Here is a 19520-nt window from a genome sequence, read left to right on the forward strand (position 1 = left end):
TACTGAGTGCTGAAGTCAAAACCCTTTGGCTCCCCCTTAATGACCTTGCTCTCTCCTCATTCCAATCTTCCTACCTGTAAAATGAGGTTAACAAGCCCGTGTTGAGAGTCCACTGGAGGGGAGAATCTTAGACTTTTCCCAGTAGGAGGAAACTGGAGGTTTTCTGATCCAATCCTTTCCACTCCGCCCCCCCACCCATCTGTGCCTGCAAGCTCATGCGTGAGATCCTGCCCACTGAGTCTGTAGTTCTCATCCCATCCCAGCTGACCTGGGAAAGCTCTGCAGGATAAGGGTCTCTAGCAGATATTTTCAAATAAATGGAAGTACCTAAAAAACCCATTGCTTAAAACCAATCAGCAAACCTCACCTTAGTGAAGGACCTTCTCCTTTGGCTTCGGGACAGAAGACAATTAAGAAACCAAGCGTTTCCTGGTGAAAGGCTTTAGGGGATTTCCTCCTGTCCTGTCCTCTCCCCACAGCAGGTGCAAAAGCACAGCTCAGTCTTGATTTGTCACCACCTGTCAAGAGCAGGTGTCAGCTTCAATTATTGTTTTGCGAATTTGTTTCAGTCCTTTCATGCAATTCAGCAGAGAGTGAGACATTGATTCCCCAACCTCAGCTGTTTTTCCTGAGGCCTGTACCACAGTGGCCTCCCTGGTCTCTGCCTGTCTCTCTGTCACCTCCCTCCCTCCCTCCTCCTCGCTCTGGGATGCATGTCACATTCCTGGTAAGTGTGCTGTGATAAACCCATCTGTAGTCACCAAAGGAGAGGTATAATAAAGGCAATGTGTGAACGTGCTTGAGAGATGAAGGGATGAAACCATCATTTTTTATTTATGGAGAAACATATTTTAATTGGGCATAAAATGATATAAATCAAATGTAACTATGCCTCAGGAGTCAGGACTAAAAGGGAGTGTTCTCATTTAATCAGTCTGCTCTCTTTTGTCCTCTGTAATTGCCATAGCACTGTTTAGAGTCCAACAGGTCCTCTCGTCATTGAGGGCCTCTAGCTAGTAAATTTCATACCACGGGTGAGTGACCATATAATTTTATTGCGCACCCAGGACACCTTTGGCAATGGAATGGGGCACCATTGGTGATTAAGCTCCTGTGTCAGGTGTGCACTGAGACTGTCACAGGTTAACCAAGACATGGCCATTCTAATTATAGGCAGTTTTAATACGGGACCCAGTGACAGTCTGGCAACGAGAGATGAATCTGTCCAGGAAAATTTCGCCAGACAGAATTAAACAGGCCAGGAAGACTTTATTCAAGACTAGTGCAATAAGGGAGAGAAACTGAATTCAGCTCCAAATGCAACAGGGGCACCTGGAAATTTATAGCCAACAGGCAGGGTGAGGGGCGTATGGGTAGAAAATTACTCAGAGGGACTTGGTTAGGTATCAATAGTGGGAAGATTCTCGCTGAGCTGGGTGCAGAGGCCAAGGACAGCAGGACAAGGATGAGGCCTAGTCGAGAAGAAGACCCAGGGGACCTGACTAAAGCTCGGTCAAAGAGAGAGACCTTGCAGAATCTCACCAAATGAAGGCCGCTTTTTAAATTCACTCTTCTCCAAGGAAACCCACAGTTTCCCAATCATAAGAACTCATCCGTATCTGAGAAATTCTTCCAAACATATTTATGTTCTAATTTCTTTTCCTTTCTGATTTCTTTTCATTTTCCTCTGTGAATCCAATTATTCTTGTGGTGTTTGATTAGGAAATCTGTTTTATCTTCTGATCTTTTCTTCTACTTCAGCAAAGCTGGGGTGAAATTGACTCTTAAAAAATGAAAAATGTGGTTTGAATTGATCAAGGGAAGCACAGTCATATTTCAGCCAGGAAAGACATCATCGAGTGGTTCCCGTTTCATAGTGTGTTCTTTAGTAGGGCTTAGAGATCAGAAAGGCAAGGGGATTTCCTTATGTTGTATTTATTTCGTGCGTATGTCTGTCACGTTGGAGGCCCAGTATGGGATCCACTCTGCAGCCCAGTATTCACACTGGGCAAGCCTCTCCCCTATTCTGGAATTGGTTTCCTTGTCTGTAAAATGAAGGTGTTCAATTAGATGAGCCTTATAGGGTTTTTTAAAAATTCCATAATTCTGACTTTTAAAGCATTTTGTCCCTTTCTGGATTGTATTTTCTTATTATAAAATATCCATCTTGAAGCCACTATAAAGGATTGAACCTGAGTGATGGTAAATCAATCTGAAAATAATGACTTAATATAGGACCTGTGTCTGAAAAGCTCAGTTTTCTATGTGTGTTTATGTTTTGTCGTTTAAGAAATAATGGATCCAAGCAAATGTGTGCAAGAATGTTCATAGCAGCTTTATTAGTAAAAGTGAGCATGAGTGAGGGAGGCTTGGAAACAACCTGAAATGTACTTCAGGAGGAGAATGAATACTTCAGCAAGAGAAAGAAATAGTAAGAGAATGGCATGTAGTAAAAATCAATGAGCAACAGGATCAAAGGGGATAAATATCAACAATTTTGAGCAAAAAAAGGCAAAAAAAGACTAAATACGATACCACTTAAAGTGTAAACACAAAACAGTACTACCTATTTCTTTTCTTTTCTTTTTTTTTTTTTTTTTGGTGAGGAAGATTGGCCCTGAGCTAACATCTGTTGCCAATCTTCTTTTTTTTCCTTCTCAAAGCCCCAGTACATAGTTGTATATCCCAGTTTAAGTCCTTCTAGTTCCTCCATGTGGGATGCCACCCAGCATGGTTTGATAAGCAGTACGTAGGTCGGCACCCAGGATCTGAACTGGCAAACCCTGGGCCACCATAGTTGAGTGCACAAACAACCACTATGCCACCAGGCTGGCCCCAGTACTACCTATTTCTGAGTGATACATGCTTACATATGTAGTAAAAGTATTTTTTAAATGCTTGATGATGATAACACACCAGATTCAGCGTGGTCATCCCTGGGAAGTGGGAGGGCGTTATGGTTTGAGAGGGGAATCCTGGAGCTTCAGCTGCATTTGCTAATGCTTGATGCCTTAAACTGGGAGGTAGGTGTGTGAGTGTTCATCGTATTATACTTTACACTTTTTGGTATATCTTAGAATACTTTATGGCATTCTCATAATAAAGTTGAGAGGGTCATGAAAAGACATTGCACTCATTTGTTTGTAAAGATTAGAAATAGAGTCTCAGCAAGTCACTATAATTTTTTACTAGCCAAGGCTCATGTGCATTTAAAATCTTCTTGCCCTGCAACTACAATACACCAAACAAACAAACAAAAACCTTCAGTGTACACACTGCCAAAAGGACTACTGGTCAGATACCAGTCTTGAGTTGCAACTACTTATGTATGTAATTACTACTGTTATTCACTTATAATTTATGATCTTTTGAGAAGAGTTTGTGAAAACACATATAGGTAGTGAGATATGAAATTGAGATTAGATGCTAGATTGACAAATGATCACTTTACTCTCCAAATAAGCGCCAACTCAGCTCTGAGCTTCCAGGTGGCCTAGAGAAGAGGAGAAACCCTAGGAGTTACAGAAGCCAGTTCAGTAGGAGACTTGAGTTTTTCTAGGTTCTGAAATTTGGGGAAGAATTAGTCACAAGGATCCTTACGTAAAGGGCACTGAAGCATTTTGAGTGATGTGTCTGTTGATTGGCTCTTTTTTTTGAAGAAGAAGATTATCCCTGAGCTAACATCTGCCAACAATCCTCTTTTTGCTGAGGAAGACTGGCCCTGAGCTAACACTTGTGCCCATCTCCCTCCAGTTTATATGTGGGATGCCTGCCACAGCATGGCTGACAAGTGGTGGGCAGGTCTGCACCTGGGATCCGAACCCGGTGCCTGAAGCAGAACTTGTGAACTTAATTGTTGCTCCACTGGGCTGGCCCATGTTGATTGGCTCTTGACAGTGGCTCCTTCGTACTCATCCATTTCACAGAGCACCCAGAGTGATCTGGTTATAACAGGGCTTAGGTCATGTCAACCATCCAAAGGCTTCCCCTTGCACCCAGGATCAAGTCAGGACTCTTGACCTTGGCCTCCCAGGTCTCTGCTCCTGCCTGACCATCTGCCCTCGCCTCCTACCATTCTTCTCTGAATTAGGCCCCAACCACCCCAGTCTTCTTTTCTTCCATATAGAGCTTATAGTGCCCGGGCATTTCCTCTTCCCTCGGTTGGGAATGCTCTTCTCCCAGATCCTGGCATGGATGACTCATCTTTACATTCAAAGGTCATCCCAACCCCACCCATCAGGGAGGGCTTCCGTAATTATACTTTTGCTAAGCTTCCTCCCTCCTCCAGTATCATCCCTGAGCCCCAGGAAAGAGATGTGCACTGGGCCTGTACTGGAGAGGGCGCCACTTTCGTCATCCTCTAGCGACATTCCTCCCCATTCATGCAGAGGCCATGGGGCCAAGGACACTTGCATATCCAGAGCCTGTGTCTCCGCTTCTAGACAATGCCCCTGTTACCTAGGACCTGCAGTTCTCTGCCCAAATGGCCCCAAACCCATTTCCAGAGTCAGTGGGCCTCTGCCTCAGGTCCCTCTTCCTATGGGTGGTCTGTGCTGCCGCTTTGCACACTCCTAAACCTGAGGGGGCCACGGGGTGGCTAATTACAGACGGTATGGATGATCTTGGACACAGGGGCTGCGGTATCAAATGTGTATGCAAAAGCCCCCTTGCAGATGGAGATGGAGATAGAGCCAGGCTGGGAAGAGAAGGGAGTGGGCCAACAGCTGGGGATGAGGGCCCAGAGGCTGGCTCACCCAGCTCTGCCCTGTTCCAGCGCGGAATTCTGAGGAGTCCAAGAATCCTGAATGCAAATCTGGCCAAATAAAGTTAATTTGTCAAGGAAAGAAGGTGGATCACATATTATTTAACAGTTTGTTAGTGTAATTCAGAACTTTTAATCTTTTGGACACGTGTGGACCTCCATTTGTGCTCTTGCCACATCCCCACAAATGTTAGGGACAAGGCTGGCTTCCTCAGCATCAGGTCAGTCAAGAAGATGGGCAGCTGGTTCAAATGACAGGCCTGGTGTTCACAAACGGGGGCCTGGACCAAATCCCCTGGAAACGTCTTTTCTGCCTCCGCCCTTGCTGGGGTCCAGACTCTTCTAGGCAGCCCTGCTCTCTACCCTCTATTTTCCTGTTTTAGTTTCTTTGTAGCATTGAAAAAAATCTGAAATTACCTTGTTGTTTACTTGTTTAATATCTGTCATCTTCCCATGAATATATGAGTTCTCTGAGGTCAGAGGCGTATGGCTGCGTTCCCAGCACTTGGCAGGTACCAGGAGCTCGCTAACAACGTGCTGAATGGACGACTTTGGTACTGTTTTATGCCAGGACCATGCTGGATGCAAAGATGACTAAGAAAGGTCCTCTGTCCCCAAGGGGCTCCACACCGAGTCGGGGAGCAGACTTGAAAACAAACAAAAGTCCTTTGCCTTCAGTTTTACACTCCTCAAGTAGTTAATTAATCTGGAAATGACAATATGTATGTCGCCGTTATTGAGGAACTCTACTGGGCAGAGGAACGGTTTGCAAGGCAAGTCAGCTCCAAGGTAAGGCAGAGACCCTTCTGTGAGCTTTTCTAAGTGGATGGGGATAAGGGAGCTTTGGAACTTGACGACCTGTCAGAACTGGTGGAAACTCAGTCTGTCTCCCTCTCCCGGAAGAGAAATCGCTTGTCATTTGTCAGGGGTCGGGGGAGATGTGTTAAACACTTTCTGCTGTTAAGCTCAACATTGCTTCGAACAGGAGGCTGAAACCCCCAGAGCTGCCGCTCCCTGCCTTAGTTAACTCCGGTGGCGGCAGACGGGACAGCTGTGGCACACGGGTCTTGGCTGCTCACTCCCTCCAAGGAGCCGAGGGCCTCTGGAGTCCTCTTAGGGCAGCTGGGGCTTTCGGCAGCTGTGGGTAGACGTCAGTGGCTCTCCAGATGGCCCCGCATGTGCCAGTGCGAAAGAAGCCAGTACGAACACAGTCCCTTCCACTAGAATTTTTTTTAAGTGAGGCTTGTTTCTTCCTATTGAGAGAAATACAAGAGGTCATTTTCATCCAGAGACGACCATACAGGCCCCATAGAGTGAAACCATGTGAAATAGGGATGAAAATATCATAAGAATATCATATAATAAAATAAAAACTACGCTTGATTGGAGATTTATCTTGAAAAACAACAACTGAAAATCACAAAAGTGATCTCACACTTAGCAAAATTCAGTTGTCATTTCACTGTGGTAATACTTAGAACAAACACTGGGGACGCATTTATTTTTAAATAAAATTGTATGATGTCACCATATTTCTTTCCTGTTTGGCTTTCAAGGCATCTGTTCCTTCGTCCTACACATATTTACTGTGTACTTACAATGTGCCAGGGTCTGTTCTAGGCAGTGGGATGAGTGAACAAGAAAGATGAAAATAATCCCTGCCCTAAGGACCTTATATTCCAGTGGGATGATTGACAGATCATAAAATATTAGGGAAAAACAGAGTATGCTAGAAATTAGCAAGTGCTAGGATGAAAATACAAAACAGGGAAGGTGGATAGGCAGTGCAGAATGGGTGTAAAGTTTACAGTTTTAAAGAGGGTGGTCAGTGTAAGTCTCTCTGAAAAGATGACCTGAGGGCAAAGACTAGGAGGAGAGGAGTCAGAGAGACATAAGAATATCTGGAGAAAGAGAATTCTAGTCAGAGGGAACAGCAAGTGCAAAGGCCCTGAGGTGGCCTGTGCCTACCAGTGTAGCTGGAATGGAGTGAGTGAGGGGAGGGAGGTAGGAGACACAACTGGAGAGGTACAGTGGGAAAGCTGGTCAGGATGTTGTAGACCACTGGAAGGACTTTGACCTCACTGTGAGTGAGACCGGAGCCTCGCAGAGGATTTTGAGCAGAGGAGTGAAGGGATCTGACTCACCCTGGCTGCTGAGTTAACAACAGACCAGAGGGGAGTGAGGGAAGCAGGAGCCCAGTTGAGAGGCTACTGCAGCAACAGGTGACAGGCCGGGTCACCGGGACAGGGCGGAGGTGGTGGAAGTGGTGAGGAGTATTGGGATCCTGCATGCTGAAAATGGAGCTGATAGGATTTACTAACTGGTTTGATAATGAGAGATGCTGGACTTATTGGAGTATGAGAGAAAGAAAGGGATCAAGGATGACTCAAAGGGTTTTGGCCTGAGCAATTGGAAGACAGGAACAACATCCCTCACTTTCTATCTTCCCTATGCGTCTGATGGACGTGAACAGAAATGGGGAAGGCTGCAGCTTTAGGCTGTTTCGGAGGGTAGATCAGAAATTCAGTCCAGCATCATGACTGTAAGATGCCTCCCAGACATTCAAGTGGGTGGAGTGTCCAGGTCATTCCTTCCTGAGCCTCTGGATGCTTCCTTCTGCAGCTGCTTCCTTCCCTAAGAGAAGCCCTGATTTCTCACATATGCTAGGAACAAAGCTGTAGGGAAGAATCAGGACCCAGGCACCAGGAAGCAACAAGCTACTACTATTACTACTAGGGTTATTTTTGGACCCAAGAGAAGGGAGAAGCTTCTTGAAATGGTGTAGGTAGAGCTCTCTAACAATGCCCCAAGATGATGGAAGGCCCCAGGCCTGTCTTTCAGGCTTATATACAAAAGGAACGACAGGGGCAGGGTGGGAGTTGCTAACTCCAATAGCAAGGTCGATGCAAACTGAGGGACCTTTGACAAAATAACTGCTTCAAACCTTTGAAAGTGTCAAGGTCGTTGAAGGAAAGTAAAGAGACATGACAAATAAATGGAACACATGATTATTTGGACCTGGATCCTTTTATTATAAGGGGCGTTATTGGACGGACAATTGGGAAACTTGAATGGATTAGAGAATTAGATGACAGTATTGTATCTATGTTAATTTCCTGATTTTGATGGCTGTTCTTGTCATGTAAGAGTGTCTTTATCGTAGAAAACACAAAGTATAGAGAGGAGTTCATCTGGTCAGCAAATTTTTCTCAAAAGGTTTGGGGAAAAAAGAGTTCTTTGTACTATACCTGTAACTTTTCTGTAAGTGTGAGATTGTTTCAAAATTAAAATAATATTTAAAATGTAGGACGTTTTTATTTGACATTCTTATAGAACTACACAAACATAACCCTCCTCCTTAGAGCCCCGAAGAAAGATAATTAGAGAGCACACAGAGCAGTCAGTGGTTGATGGGCAAATAAATAGATTTGATAAAATATATTGTTTGCAAATAAACAGTAAACATGAGAAGAGGTCGGTAAAGTAATTTGGAGGATGAGAGTTTGAGTTTGGAGGGAACAGGCCGGGAGAGAGGAAGTGCTCACCTGCAGTTGAATGGAGTTTTTCGGCTGGGGAGTCAGCCTAACACAGTCAGGATTTGCTCCAGGCAGCCGCAGCTTCCTCGGAACCCTGGGGAGCCTCCTCCAGCTCCCCTGTGGGGGGCCATTGGTCTGGGCAGGACGGTGAGCCAGCGCAAAGAGCACCGACCTGGAAAGCAAGCATCTGCTCTCAGATGACATTTAGGATCCCTTAGAGACTTGAAAGAGTTTTGAACAGGATGATAAAATTAATAAAGGATGCGGAGCATAGGAAGAAATAGAGGGAAAAAGAATTAAAATGTGAGTTCTTATCATTTGAAAACGTAAGTTCTTTTTATTTGCGACACCCACCTAACTAAAGGGGTGGTTCCTGCCCCCATTCCCTTCCCTCCCTTGGAAAGAACAAACTTGGAACCTCTTCATTAATTTAAACAGCACAGGGAGCACTCCCCTCTCTTCCCCGATCTTAGATAACAGCAAGAGAGTCTCCTTAAATAGAATTTTCTATTTTATGATTCCTAACATACTCAGACGCGTCATTGCAGAAATATTCCAGCATGTTTTCTGATTGTCAGAATAAATTTACACTGTGATATTATAATGATAGAACAACTATCACTTTTCTTTTGGCTTAAAATGAGTTTGTCTATAGGAGGACTGATTTCTTCATTGATCCATAATTTATTGAGAATAAGTAAATTTGCAAACACAGTATTTTTTTACAGATTTCTATCAATTGTATTGTGGTCAGATAATTAGATTTCATATAAATCAATTATTTGAAATGTGTTGAGACTTGAATTGTTTACTATATGGTCAGATTTTATGAATGTTATAAGAGAGTCTGGGAAGAACGTGGGTCCCGTAATTGTCAGGGTGGGAGAGGGTCCTATATGAGTATTAAGTTTAGCTTATTAAGTGTATTCTGATTTTCTATGTCACTTCTAATTTTTCAAATGCTTCACCTATCAATAACTGAGCAAGGGGTATTGAAATCCTACACTATGAGGACGTATCTGACAATTTCTCCCCAAAATATTTTGAATCTACTTTATTAGATTCATACCAGTTAAGAATTTTTATTTCTTCCTGGTGAATTGAACTCTATCATCATCTAGTAGCACTCTTTACCCTAATATTACTTTTTTTTCTTAAAATCTATTTTGTCTCATATTAATATAGCTACCCCTGGATTCTTTTCGGTTATTATTTACCTGGAATCTCTCTCTTTTTTTTTAATTTGTTTACTCCCAGCCTTTCAGTGTCCTGTGTTTTAGGCATGTCTCTTGTATAATATCTAGCTGGAGGTCGTTTTTCAGCCTGTTTATCCATCTACATTTATTGTGGTTATGAACAATGGGGGATGTTCACGTCACAAATCTAATAACCTTACAGGAATGGTTAGCTTCAACAGTAGACCCAACCAACAATCGTACTCAAGATTCTGCTGCCCAGGGTGGACAGAGCAGAAGGTAAGCACCGCTGAAAGTCACATGTCCCATCTGGGGGCGCCCCGTGTCGCCCAAGCATCGACAATGCAGTTGTCCACCTCTCTAGAGAGATCTGTTCTGTCTTTGCCCACCAGATTCGGAGACAGCCATGTGAAATTCTAGATGTGCAGAGAAGGGGTATAAAATCCATTCTCGATAAAGGTTTCTGATGCTCGTTAGCACCAAACGATCGTTAAGAAGCGTATTAAAGGGAAAATGCACAGCACCCTTCCAGTCCTGCAGTGGCTCATACATACTTGATGTGCAGGGATTTCTTGTAGCCTATAAAATCATTTTCAACGTTTCCTTAAACTATGTCTGAAGAATAACCTATGTGTTCTCTTAATGCTTTCTGCTAAACTAGGTTTTCATGATTATTTCTACAAAATTACTTTCTTTTTTAACTCCGACTGTGTCACTGGCCTTTTTGCATCATTTTTTTTTTCGAAATCAGCCAGATAAGATAAAAATATTTAAAATAGTGTCTTAACCAGTGGTATAACTACAAAATTGCTTGAGGTTTCCAGTTAAACTGAGATAGGATTACTGTGCAATGCACCATTGGGAAAGTAGCAATAATGTGTACGATAGTAAAACAATGGCTATCAAGTACGTGGCAGGTGATAGGTACTCTGGTAAGCTGTGTGTGTGTGTGTGTGTGTTCTCCACTTAACTGTGAAAAATACAAGGCTCAGAGAGGTTAAGTAGCTGGCCCAAGCTTACCCAGCCAGTGAAGGGTAGAGCCAAGGTCAACTCCAGTCTCTCTGAATCCAAAGTCCACATCGCAGTGATGAAAGGAGGAAACTGCTGGAATTCAATTCCCAGTTCCACCACGTAAACTCTATGTGGCAGTAAATACATTATTTAATATCCTCTTGTAGTTCAGTTTCCTCATCTATAAAATGGGAATAATAATAATATCTATCTATAGAGTTGTTCTGAGGATTTAATGGGATATTATGAGAGGATTCTCAGAATAGAGCCTGGCACCTAGAGAAAGCTCAGAAACTCTTAGTTGTTATAGCTTCAGGGGACATTTTTGGGCTTCTTTATCCCTAACAGGTGATATTACTAATCAAATTCTAAGACTTCTTTTACTTTATGTTCATGTGGTTCTCACCTTCTTTTTCATGCGTCCGACTCACCTGCCCGGCTGACTCGCTGATTTCCCAGTGCTCCCACTGCTGGCTCCCACCTGGCTTCCCTCTGGCTGCTATGGCCCAAGTTAGGTGGTGCCTTCCCTCCTCCATAGGGCATTCTCTGATTTTCCCAACTGTAAACTTCTGTAGCACTTTATGTCTTTCTCATGATGCTTCATGGCTGTATGGTTCCTTCCTTCATTCTACAAGTATTTTCTGGGCACCCACTGCATGCCTGGTCTTGTTCTAGGCACAGGGTCCCTCCCTCATGGACTTGTATGCTAATTAGGAAGGTGGGGCAAGACCAACAATAAAGAAATATACACTAGAGATAGAAGAAAAATACCAGAGTGATAAGTGCTACGCAAATCGTTAAGGTGGCGTGATCCTAGGGAACAACTGGATGGCTACTTTAGACTGGATAGTCAGGAATGGTTTCTCTGAGAAAGTGATACTTAGGCTGAGATTTGAGTGGCAAGGAGTAAGCCATGTAAAGATCAATGGGAAAAGCATTCCAGGGAAGAGGGTACAGCTAGTGCAAAGGCCCAAAGGTGGGAGTAAGCTTGTGTTGAATTTAAGGAACAGAAAGGAGGTAGGTGTGATTGGAGTATAGTGGCTGAGACAGAGTGTGGACAAGTCAGAGAAAGCTGGTAAAAGGAGGCGGAAGACAGATTATGCACAAGCTGATAAATGGTAGTAGAGACAGGATCACACCCTAGTGTCACAGGAGTCTATTGGAGGGTTTCAGCAGGGAAGAGATGGGCTCTGATGTCCACTTTTAAAAGTTCATGCTGGCCATAGCATGTGGAAAATGGATTGTTGAGAGGTAAATGGAACCAGGAGGCTGCCACAGAGCTCCAGGGGAGAGACGATAAGAGCTTAAACCATGGTAGTGGTAGTGGAGATAGAGAGAAGCAAATAGATTAGGATTTGGTTTGGAGGCATCTAAGACATGCTTCTCCAAGTGTAGTCTGAGGACGGTGCTGGTCCACACATCACTTGTTACCCATCCACATGAAATAAGGACAGAAACTGAGAGAAAGGTTTTACAGACTGTTATAGCAAACTAACATTGCCACAACCTCTAAACGTGTGACGAGTAAACTTGTTTCATTGAGTGAGATATGCCAGTGTGAATATTGTCAAATTCCCTTGGGAAGCTACATGCGGCAGGAGCTATGAGAGGCACAGGCTGCCTATCAGTTATGGGGAATAGATCCATGATGAGTCCCTGATGAATTGGAAATTTAAATAGCTAGTTTTAGATAGTTTGATAGGTCTCAAACTTAGATTGTTTGAGATGCACTACAAGATTTGCTGATGCTGATGGGATTAATGTAAGAGAGAAAGCAAGGAATCAAGAATCAGTTGGCTTGCAAAATTGGGTGGAGACTGGCACCATTATACTAGGAAACACTGTAAAAGCAGCATATATTTTTAGGGGAAGGGAGGTTGTAATTAAGAGGTCTTTTGGGGCCATTTTGAGGTTAAGTGAGACCCGGTAGACATCTGGTTGGAGATATCAAGTGGGCCGTAGATTCACAAGTCTGAAGTTCTAGGTGAAGAACAGAGTGGAGACACAGAAGTCCTCAGCCTACTAATCGTATTAAGAACCTGGGGCTAGTGGGATTGCATGGGCAGAGAATGAAGACAGAGAAAGAAAGGACCTGGGGCAGCCCTGAGGTACTCCTACATGAAGAGGCCAAAATGAGGAGGAGAATAGTCAGCAGAGGAGGCTATGAAAAAGCAGTGTGTTGGCAAAGCTCCTGGTGAAAGTTGTATCGCCAAAGACAACCGAAGGAAGGGTTTTAAGAAGGGAGAAGTCGATTGTGTTGAATGTTGCTGGGATGTCAAGTAAGATACGCACAAAGAAGTGACCAAGGGAATTGCTCATGTGAAGGTCCTTGCAAGAGTAGTTTAAGGAAGAAGAGAGGACTAGGGCCGAGAGGAGTGAATTGGAGGAGAGTGTGTGGCGAGAAAGTAGAAACCACAACCATACACAACTCTTTCAAGAAGCTTTCCTAGCGTTGGAGGTCAAAGTGATGGGCTGGGAAGAGGGTGAACCAAGGGGATATGGAGGTCAAGAGAGGTTTCCGGTGTAGGAGAGCTCTGCTAGGGCCTGTTCTCTCCTGCTGGAATGCTCCAGTAGAGGGAGAGAGTGACGACAAGGGGAAGATGAAGATAACTGCAGGAGGGAAGGTCACTGAGATGGTCACAGAGGCCAGGACCTGAGCACTAATGGAGAGTTTGGTCTTTTATAGGAGCAGGATGGTCCCTTCATTAGGGACAGAGGGAAGGCCGAGTGAGTAGCCACCAATGCAGGCAGGTGGGTAGTTTTGGTGCTGGGAAGAGGAGGGAATTTTTAGGTGTGTGTTTCTATTTTCTCCATGAGATATTACGTAAAATCATCAGCTGAGAATGAGGTGGGGAGTGCTTAGCAAGTTTTAGAATAAAGAAGAAGGTGTGAAATGGTTATTTTGAGCAGTGGAAACGAAACATACCAGGGAAGTCGTAGGATCACTGGGCAATGCTGAGGGCCATTTCGAATTGTGATCATCAATTATTTACATGAGACCTGTTGGCATAACTGGATGTTTTTCTCCAGGAATGTTCTGTTGTTTGGATACAGGCATAAAGTAGACAGATGTCTGGATTTAACCATTATGGCTTTGCCAGAGGAGTTTGACACAGGGAGAGGGAGCGAAAGAGTCAAGGGTGTTTGCAAGGCTGCAGTTATAATAATAGACCAGGAAATCTAATTGGGGAAAGGGGGACTGAGGGCATGAGGACACAAAGTGGGTGATTATCCTCATGGTGGGAGGACCAAAGGACTGCAGGTGACCCTGAGGTGGAAGAATTGCTGGAGTCAGTACGGCGGAGGAGTATAATGCGATGGTGATGGAGAAGAAGGCTTGAAATCAACTCCAGAGGCGGTGTAGTTATTGGTGCCTATAAGGTCAAGGGTGTGACCCTGGGAATGGGTGACTGAGGAGGGTAAAGCAAATGAGGGGTAGATATGGGGCAGTCCAAAACCAGAGATCAAGAATACTGAAGTCAGGAGAATGGTGACAGAAGTAGGATGTGGAAGAAACAGAGTGGGCAGGTTGCTGAAATCATTGATGAATGGGGGCAGTGGCCATTTGGTAAGTGTCAGTGAAAGGAAAGCTTGGATTTCCGGGGGTGGCTGAGGTGACTTAGGATGTGCGGCATCCTGCATCAGTCCTGATAATCTCTTGGGAGAAAGTGGGAACCTATTCAAGCTGGATGACATGGGGCCCTAGGGCTGCAGGCTCTCCAGTGCTCGAAGTTGCAAGTCTGAGTGAGTCCAAACTCCATCACGCGCTAGCTGTGTGAGTTTGTGGAAGTCAACCTGCTTATTCTCATCTGTAAGATGGAGATAAACGTTCAATGAATTGCCTAGTTGACAAGGATCATTTGAGATAACGAATGTAAAAGCATTTTGCAAGCTCTAAAGTACTATAAAAAATGTTGGTTAAAATTTTAAGTGTATATACTGTGTATTATAATTACTAGCCTCTAAACTAGAGCAGGGTCAGTTACTTCTTTTTATCTGCCACGATACCTAACCCAGGTCCTTGTGTTCTAGAGATTACAAGCTTGAATAATCCCGCACAATAAAAGCTTGTAAAATGAACAAAAGTGTCTCTGATTAATGCCTTCAGTGTTATTGTCAGCGTTACATCATTACTGTCTAGCAGTAATGCTTTAAAAATTCTGGAAAGAAAAACCCTCTGATTTTTCTTTTCACCAAATCCATTGAAATGAAGAATAAAGGAGCATTCCTTCAAGGTTAAAATCATAAAAGTATTTATACATTTTGACCTAATAATTCCATTCTCGTACATTTCTTTATCTTTTCACCGAGCTCAATGTATATATAGAAAAGTGCAGAAATCACTGGTGCATATATGAGTTTTCACAGAGTGAACACGTCCTGTTGTTAGTCCTACCCCCAGAAATTTGATGCCAGAAAACATTCCCCTAAACAAAACGGCTACTCACCTAGTGTTCTAGTGAAAGAGCTAAGTGTTTGGTGGAGGAATAATTAGGTAAATGTTGGCACATAAATTCGGGGGAACAGTATGAAGACATTAAAAATGACAGTTTTGAACTGTAGAACAAAATTCACAAAACTCAAATGCCCGTGAGCCAGCAGGCGGAGGAAATAGGAGACGCAGCCTGGTGTAAACTGGTACGGAGGGAGCGGGGAGCGAAAGACAGTGAAAAAACGGAGAGCACAGAGCGCAGGCCCTGCCTCCCGTCACAACGGTGAAGAATAATCATAAACCAGAGGAAAATAAAACACGGTGCCGATCAAACGAAACGTGTCATGGGCCTCGTTTTGCCCGCAGGCCTTTAGTTTGTGACCCTAAGATAGGGGCAACATAAACATCCAGGCGTGGCAATATGATGATAACACTGCACAGATGTGAGGACCGAGGGGAAGTACAGAAAAATGAACGCTGGCCTTGCTGGGAACTTGGCCAAACTACCTGACCCTTTAAGCCTCAGTTTCTTCATCTGTAAAACAGGGATTTTAAAAAACGCCTCCCTCATAAAGCTGTTATAAAGGTTAAGTACATACAAAAGCACCTAGCATGTGGTTAATAAAACTATTCTTCTCCCCCTTCTTTTCCTCATTATTATTTTACTGCTCTCATTATTACTATTTCTCTGGTTTCATACTCCACCGTCCTCTTCCCCCTTGTTCTCCTGACTCCAGCCACACCAGCCTTCTCGATATTTCTGCAAGTGTTTTAGCCTCAGGGCCCCAGTTCTCTTTCCAGCCAGTATTGGCCTCCCTTCATGTCTGTCTCTGTCCAAACCAAGCTCCTCGGAGAGGGCTGCCCTGCCCCCACCTTCCTCCATCTCTCACCTGATTTCATTGGTCCTCGTTGCGCTTAGCACCACCTGACATTTTATTATGTATGTATTTTTTAGTTTATCTGTTTATTCTCTACCCTAGAGGGCCAGCTCCCTGAAGGCAGGATTTTGCTTAACTTTTCAATGCTGTATTCACAGTTCTAGAAGGGTACCAGGCACGTAATAAACCTTCAAGAGTTATTTGTTGAATGTTGTTGAACTGAAAAGGTAGAGATATTGAGCCTCGTGTTTTCCCTGAATCCTAGGGTCACCATGTTATCTGTGTAATCGATGATTTAAAAATACGTTTTCTCGCGGGTGATCTCAGTGTGTGACTCTCCTGTATCTTTCCTGACTTGTTTGGCAGATCAGCGGTGCAGAAGCTGGGCGCAGAGGTATTTGAAGAAGTCTACGATTACCTCAAGGGGGCCAGGCAGCAGAATGCCAGTGAAGCCGAGATCCACGCGGCCCTAGAGAAAGTTGTGCCTCGGGCCAGCGACTGTTTTGAAGTTGACCAGCTCCTCTACTTTGAGGAGCAGTTGCTGATCACAATGGGAGAAGGGCCCACACGCCAGAACCGTCACAAACAATTGTCAAAAGCAAGCGAGTTCAAGGGGACAAATTTCTGTGAAAATCCATTCAACACATAAACCGGACTCTGTTACGGGAAATGCATACATAGCTGGAGCTACCATCTTTGCTTTCAACTTCTTATCAAAAGGAAGGACCCCTTTAGAGAGTAGTAAACATGTCTGCCTGTACTCAGAGTCCTGGGCCAGTCAGAGTTGTTTGGTTTATACTCTGGGATAAGCCTAGGGATCAAGTTTGGCCTCCTGAAAAGCATTCCCACATCCGAGTCCTCAGGGCTTCTGGGGGTTGGACCACCATGACGATGGCCTGGGAGAAGCCATCTGCTCTTTCCCATTTCCACTGGGAGGACAGGCTCACTGCCTGACTGCCTGGGGTCACCGTGCTCTGTGACCAGCCTGCTCCTGAAGGTCGTTGGCACTGGCCTCTGACACGGGTGACCTGTTTTGGCTAACAAGCAAGAAGAGCATATATACAAGGACCTGAACTGAAAATCCAAAAAGTGATTCCCTTCTGTGATTTATTCTCCAAACTCATCCACGGAGTATTGACGACTTTATTCTGAATAAATATATTTTTCATGGTTACAAAATTAATCACCTATTTTATCTTTTCCTCATCCAAAAGTATGTTGGTGAACGTAACAACACATCCATGTAACGATAATTATTACTTAGAGCAGGTGACATTTGGTTTATTTGGCGCCTATTATGCACCAGCACTATGCTCTGTGCTTAAGACTTCAAGGGCCTTACTTCATTGGATCTTCTCACCAATGAGAAAGAGATTATGCCCATCTTTCAGGTAAGCTGCTTAGTCACTCAGCTACCAGAAGCTGAGCTGGGATTTCCCCCCAGGTCTGTCTGATTCCAGCACCACACTCTTGACCACTGCGCATGTGGGTTTTTGACCGAGCAGCTACATCAGAGTTGCTTGAGGATCTTCTTAAACATACACATTTAAACATACTGTTAAAGAAAAAATTATTCTGACCCTTGTTAAAAGAAGACTTTATTCAGGACTGTTGCAGTAGGGCAGAGAAATGGGGCTCAATTGCAAATATGGCAAAGAAAGCCGGAGATTTATAGCCAAGGGTAGGGTGCACGGCAGGGGTCAGTGGATATAAAGTTACTAAGAGAAGACACCCAGGGTAGGAGAGATTGCTGCTAAACTGACTTAACAGGACTCTTGCTGAAGGCTGGCCAGGGTGATCAGATATCAAGGGTGGGGGATTCTCCTTAAACTGATAGAGCAGGATTCTTGCTAAAATTGGACTCAGCAGGCTGAAGACAGGGCCCAAGGTCAAAGCCTGGTCAAAAGTGGGCTCAGAGGAGCCTGTCTAAAGTTTGGTAGGGGAGAGAATCTTTGTCAATACCCAGCCCCACCCCCTTCCTTTCTCTGGGAAGATAAGAGCCCAATCCTATCTTATGTTACGGAACCACCTGGTGAATCTGGCTCATGGGAGCACCATTCTGCCTCCTGCTAATGATTGACGTACTGAGAGACAGAGAGGCTGGTTGCCTTATTGACCCATTATGGATGGCGCTTTGCCCCCAGCACGATGCACTATCTTTTAGACTAGTGTTTCTCAAATTTGAGCATCAGAATCGACTGGGGGCTTGTTAAAACACAGATTACAGCATCCATCGCCAGCATTTCTGATTCAATACATCTGGGTGGAGCCTGAGAATGTGTATTTCTAACAAGTTCCCAGGTGATGCTGATGCTCCTGGTATGAGCACTACACTCAGAACCTTTGTTCAAGACCCTTCTTTCTGTTGCCTCTCTTCTCTTGCCTTTGTTTGGAGCAGTAGCTTATCTGCTCTTAGTTGGGGCATAATTCATCTCAGAACTCTGAAAGTGGTTTGAGGACTGGGAAGAAGGGCCAAAGACTTCAGATGCTTCACCATGAATACTCTAAAAAGGTGAGGATTGGGAGGAAAAAGTCAAAGTGTGACTAACTTGACCTGAGGGAACCTGATGGGGTCAGTTTAAGGACAAGGAGCATGGCCACTGTGTTCTAAGTCCCATTCCCACCTCTGCCCAGCAACCAAAGGAATCACGGGGTACCCAAGTGAACCCACAACTTCTGCCCAGCTCAAGGGCTAGTGAACACCACTGCTCTGTGTTCCTCAACCCTTTACACCATGGAGAAGTGTTGGGGCAGCATAGATCTCCACTTTGCCTCTTCCCAAAGTGAACGATGCCCATTCTCCCCTCGCCCCCACACAATGGGGACTTGTTCCTAGCTGGGAGACAAGAGTCACATTCGTGTTCTCGCAGCCATTGTGTCTGGGGCAGGAAAAACAGCCCTCAGATATTGGCTTCTGGAGGTGGGATCTGAGACTTTGCAGAGTTCTGAACGTTAGCATGTTTCTCAAGTCAAAATCCAAAACCTGCGACTGTTGCCAAGGTAGAACATTGAAAATCAGGTTGCCCAGGGAAACCCAGGATGGATGAAGCATGTGACCACTTTGCTGCTGGGAACAGGCGTGGACATTTCCAGCATGTTAACAGGGAAGAGACCTCACTCCCAGGAGGAGCTCCCCATAGCTCCCATCTTCTTTTATAACCAACCAGATTTCGAACGGACCTGGAAGAGGGAACAATAGTAGCACCAAAGTTAAAAGTTTCTGAATCTCCTTGCTGATGGTTTTCATATTAGAACAGAATTCTTGTGTAAGTTGCTGGGTCTGAAGAGGAAGTAGCTAGATTTTCAAATAGTCTCTACCATCTTTCATAAACAGATAAACATGTCCAGGGAACAACACCCTGGATTTAAGAACGTATTGTAGGGGAGGAAAGACTTCCCCAACCGTCTTAGTTTCTCTGGCTAGGGCCTACAAATTAAACTGACAAAAGACAGATTTACAGGAGAAAAAGCATACAAATTTTATTTGATATTAATATTTTTACATGACATGGGGGGCTTTCTATAAAGAAGCGAAAACCCCAAAGAAGGAGTTAGGCCTGAGAGCTTATATACCATTTTGACAAAAGAGTGATAAATTGGTGGAGAAGTGACAAGACAAAGGAAAAGGGATTTGAGCTCCTAAGGGGGGTAAATTGTAGGAAAGTGACTAGGAAATATGTGGGGGTGTTAAAAAACAAAATTCAA

At 44.2% G+C, this 19520-nt stretch overlaps 1 protein-coding gene across 7 annotated transcripts in view; it reads left to right on the forward strand.

Moving 5' to 3' along the window:
* The window catches only part of NEK11 (NIMA related kinase 11), a 248982-nt gene extending 231988 nt beyond the window's left edge, over nt 1-16994 (forward strand). For all 7 annotated transcript variants that reach the window (XM_070576034.1, XM_070576038.1, XM_070576037.1 and 4 more), the window contains one exon: nt 16182-16994. In XM_070576034.1, coding sequence (XP_070432135.1) covers nt 16182-16464 — 283 coding nt within the window. In that variant the 3' untranslated portion in view covers nt 16465-16994. The remainder of the gene's footprint in view (nt 1-16181) is intronic.
* Nucleotides 16995-19520: the final 2526 nt, after the last annotated feature.

The sequence above is a fragment of the Equus przewalskii genome, chromosome 15 (assembly GCF_037783145.1).
Source record: "Equus przewalskii isolate Varuska chromosome 15, EquPr2, whole genome shotgun sequence".
Classification (NCBI taxonomy): domain Eukaryota; kingdom Metazoa; phylum Chordata; class Mammalia; order Perissodactyla; family Equidae; genus Equus; species Equus przewalskii.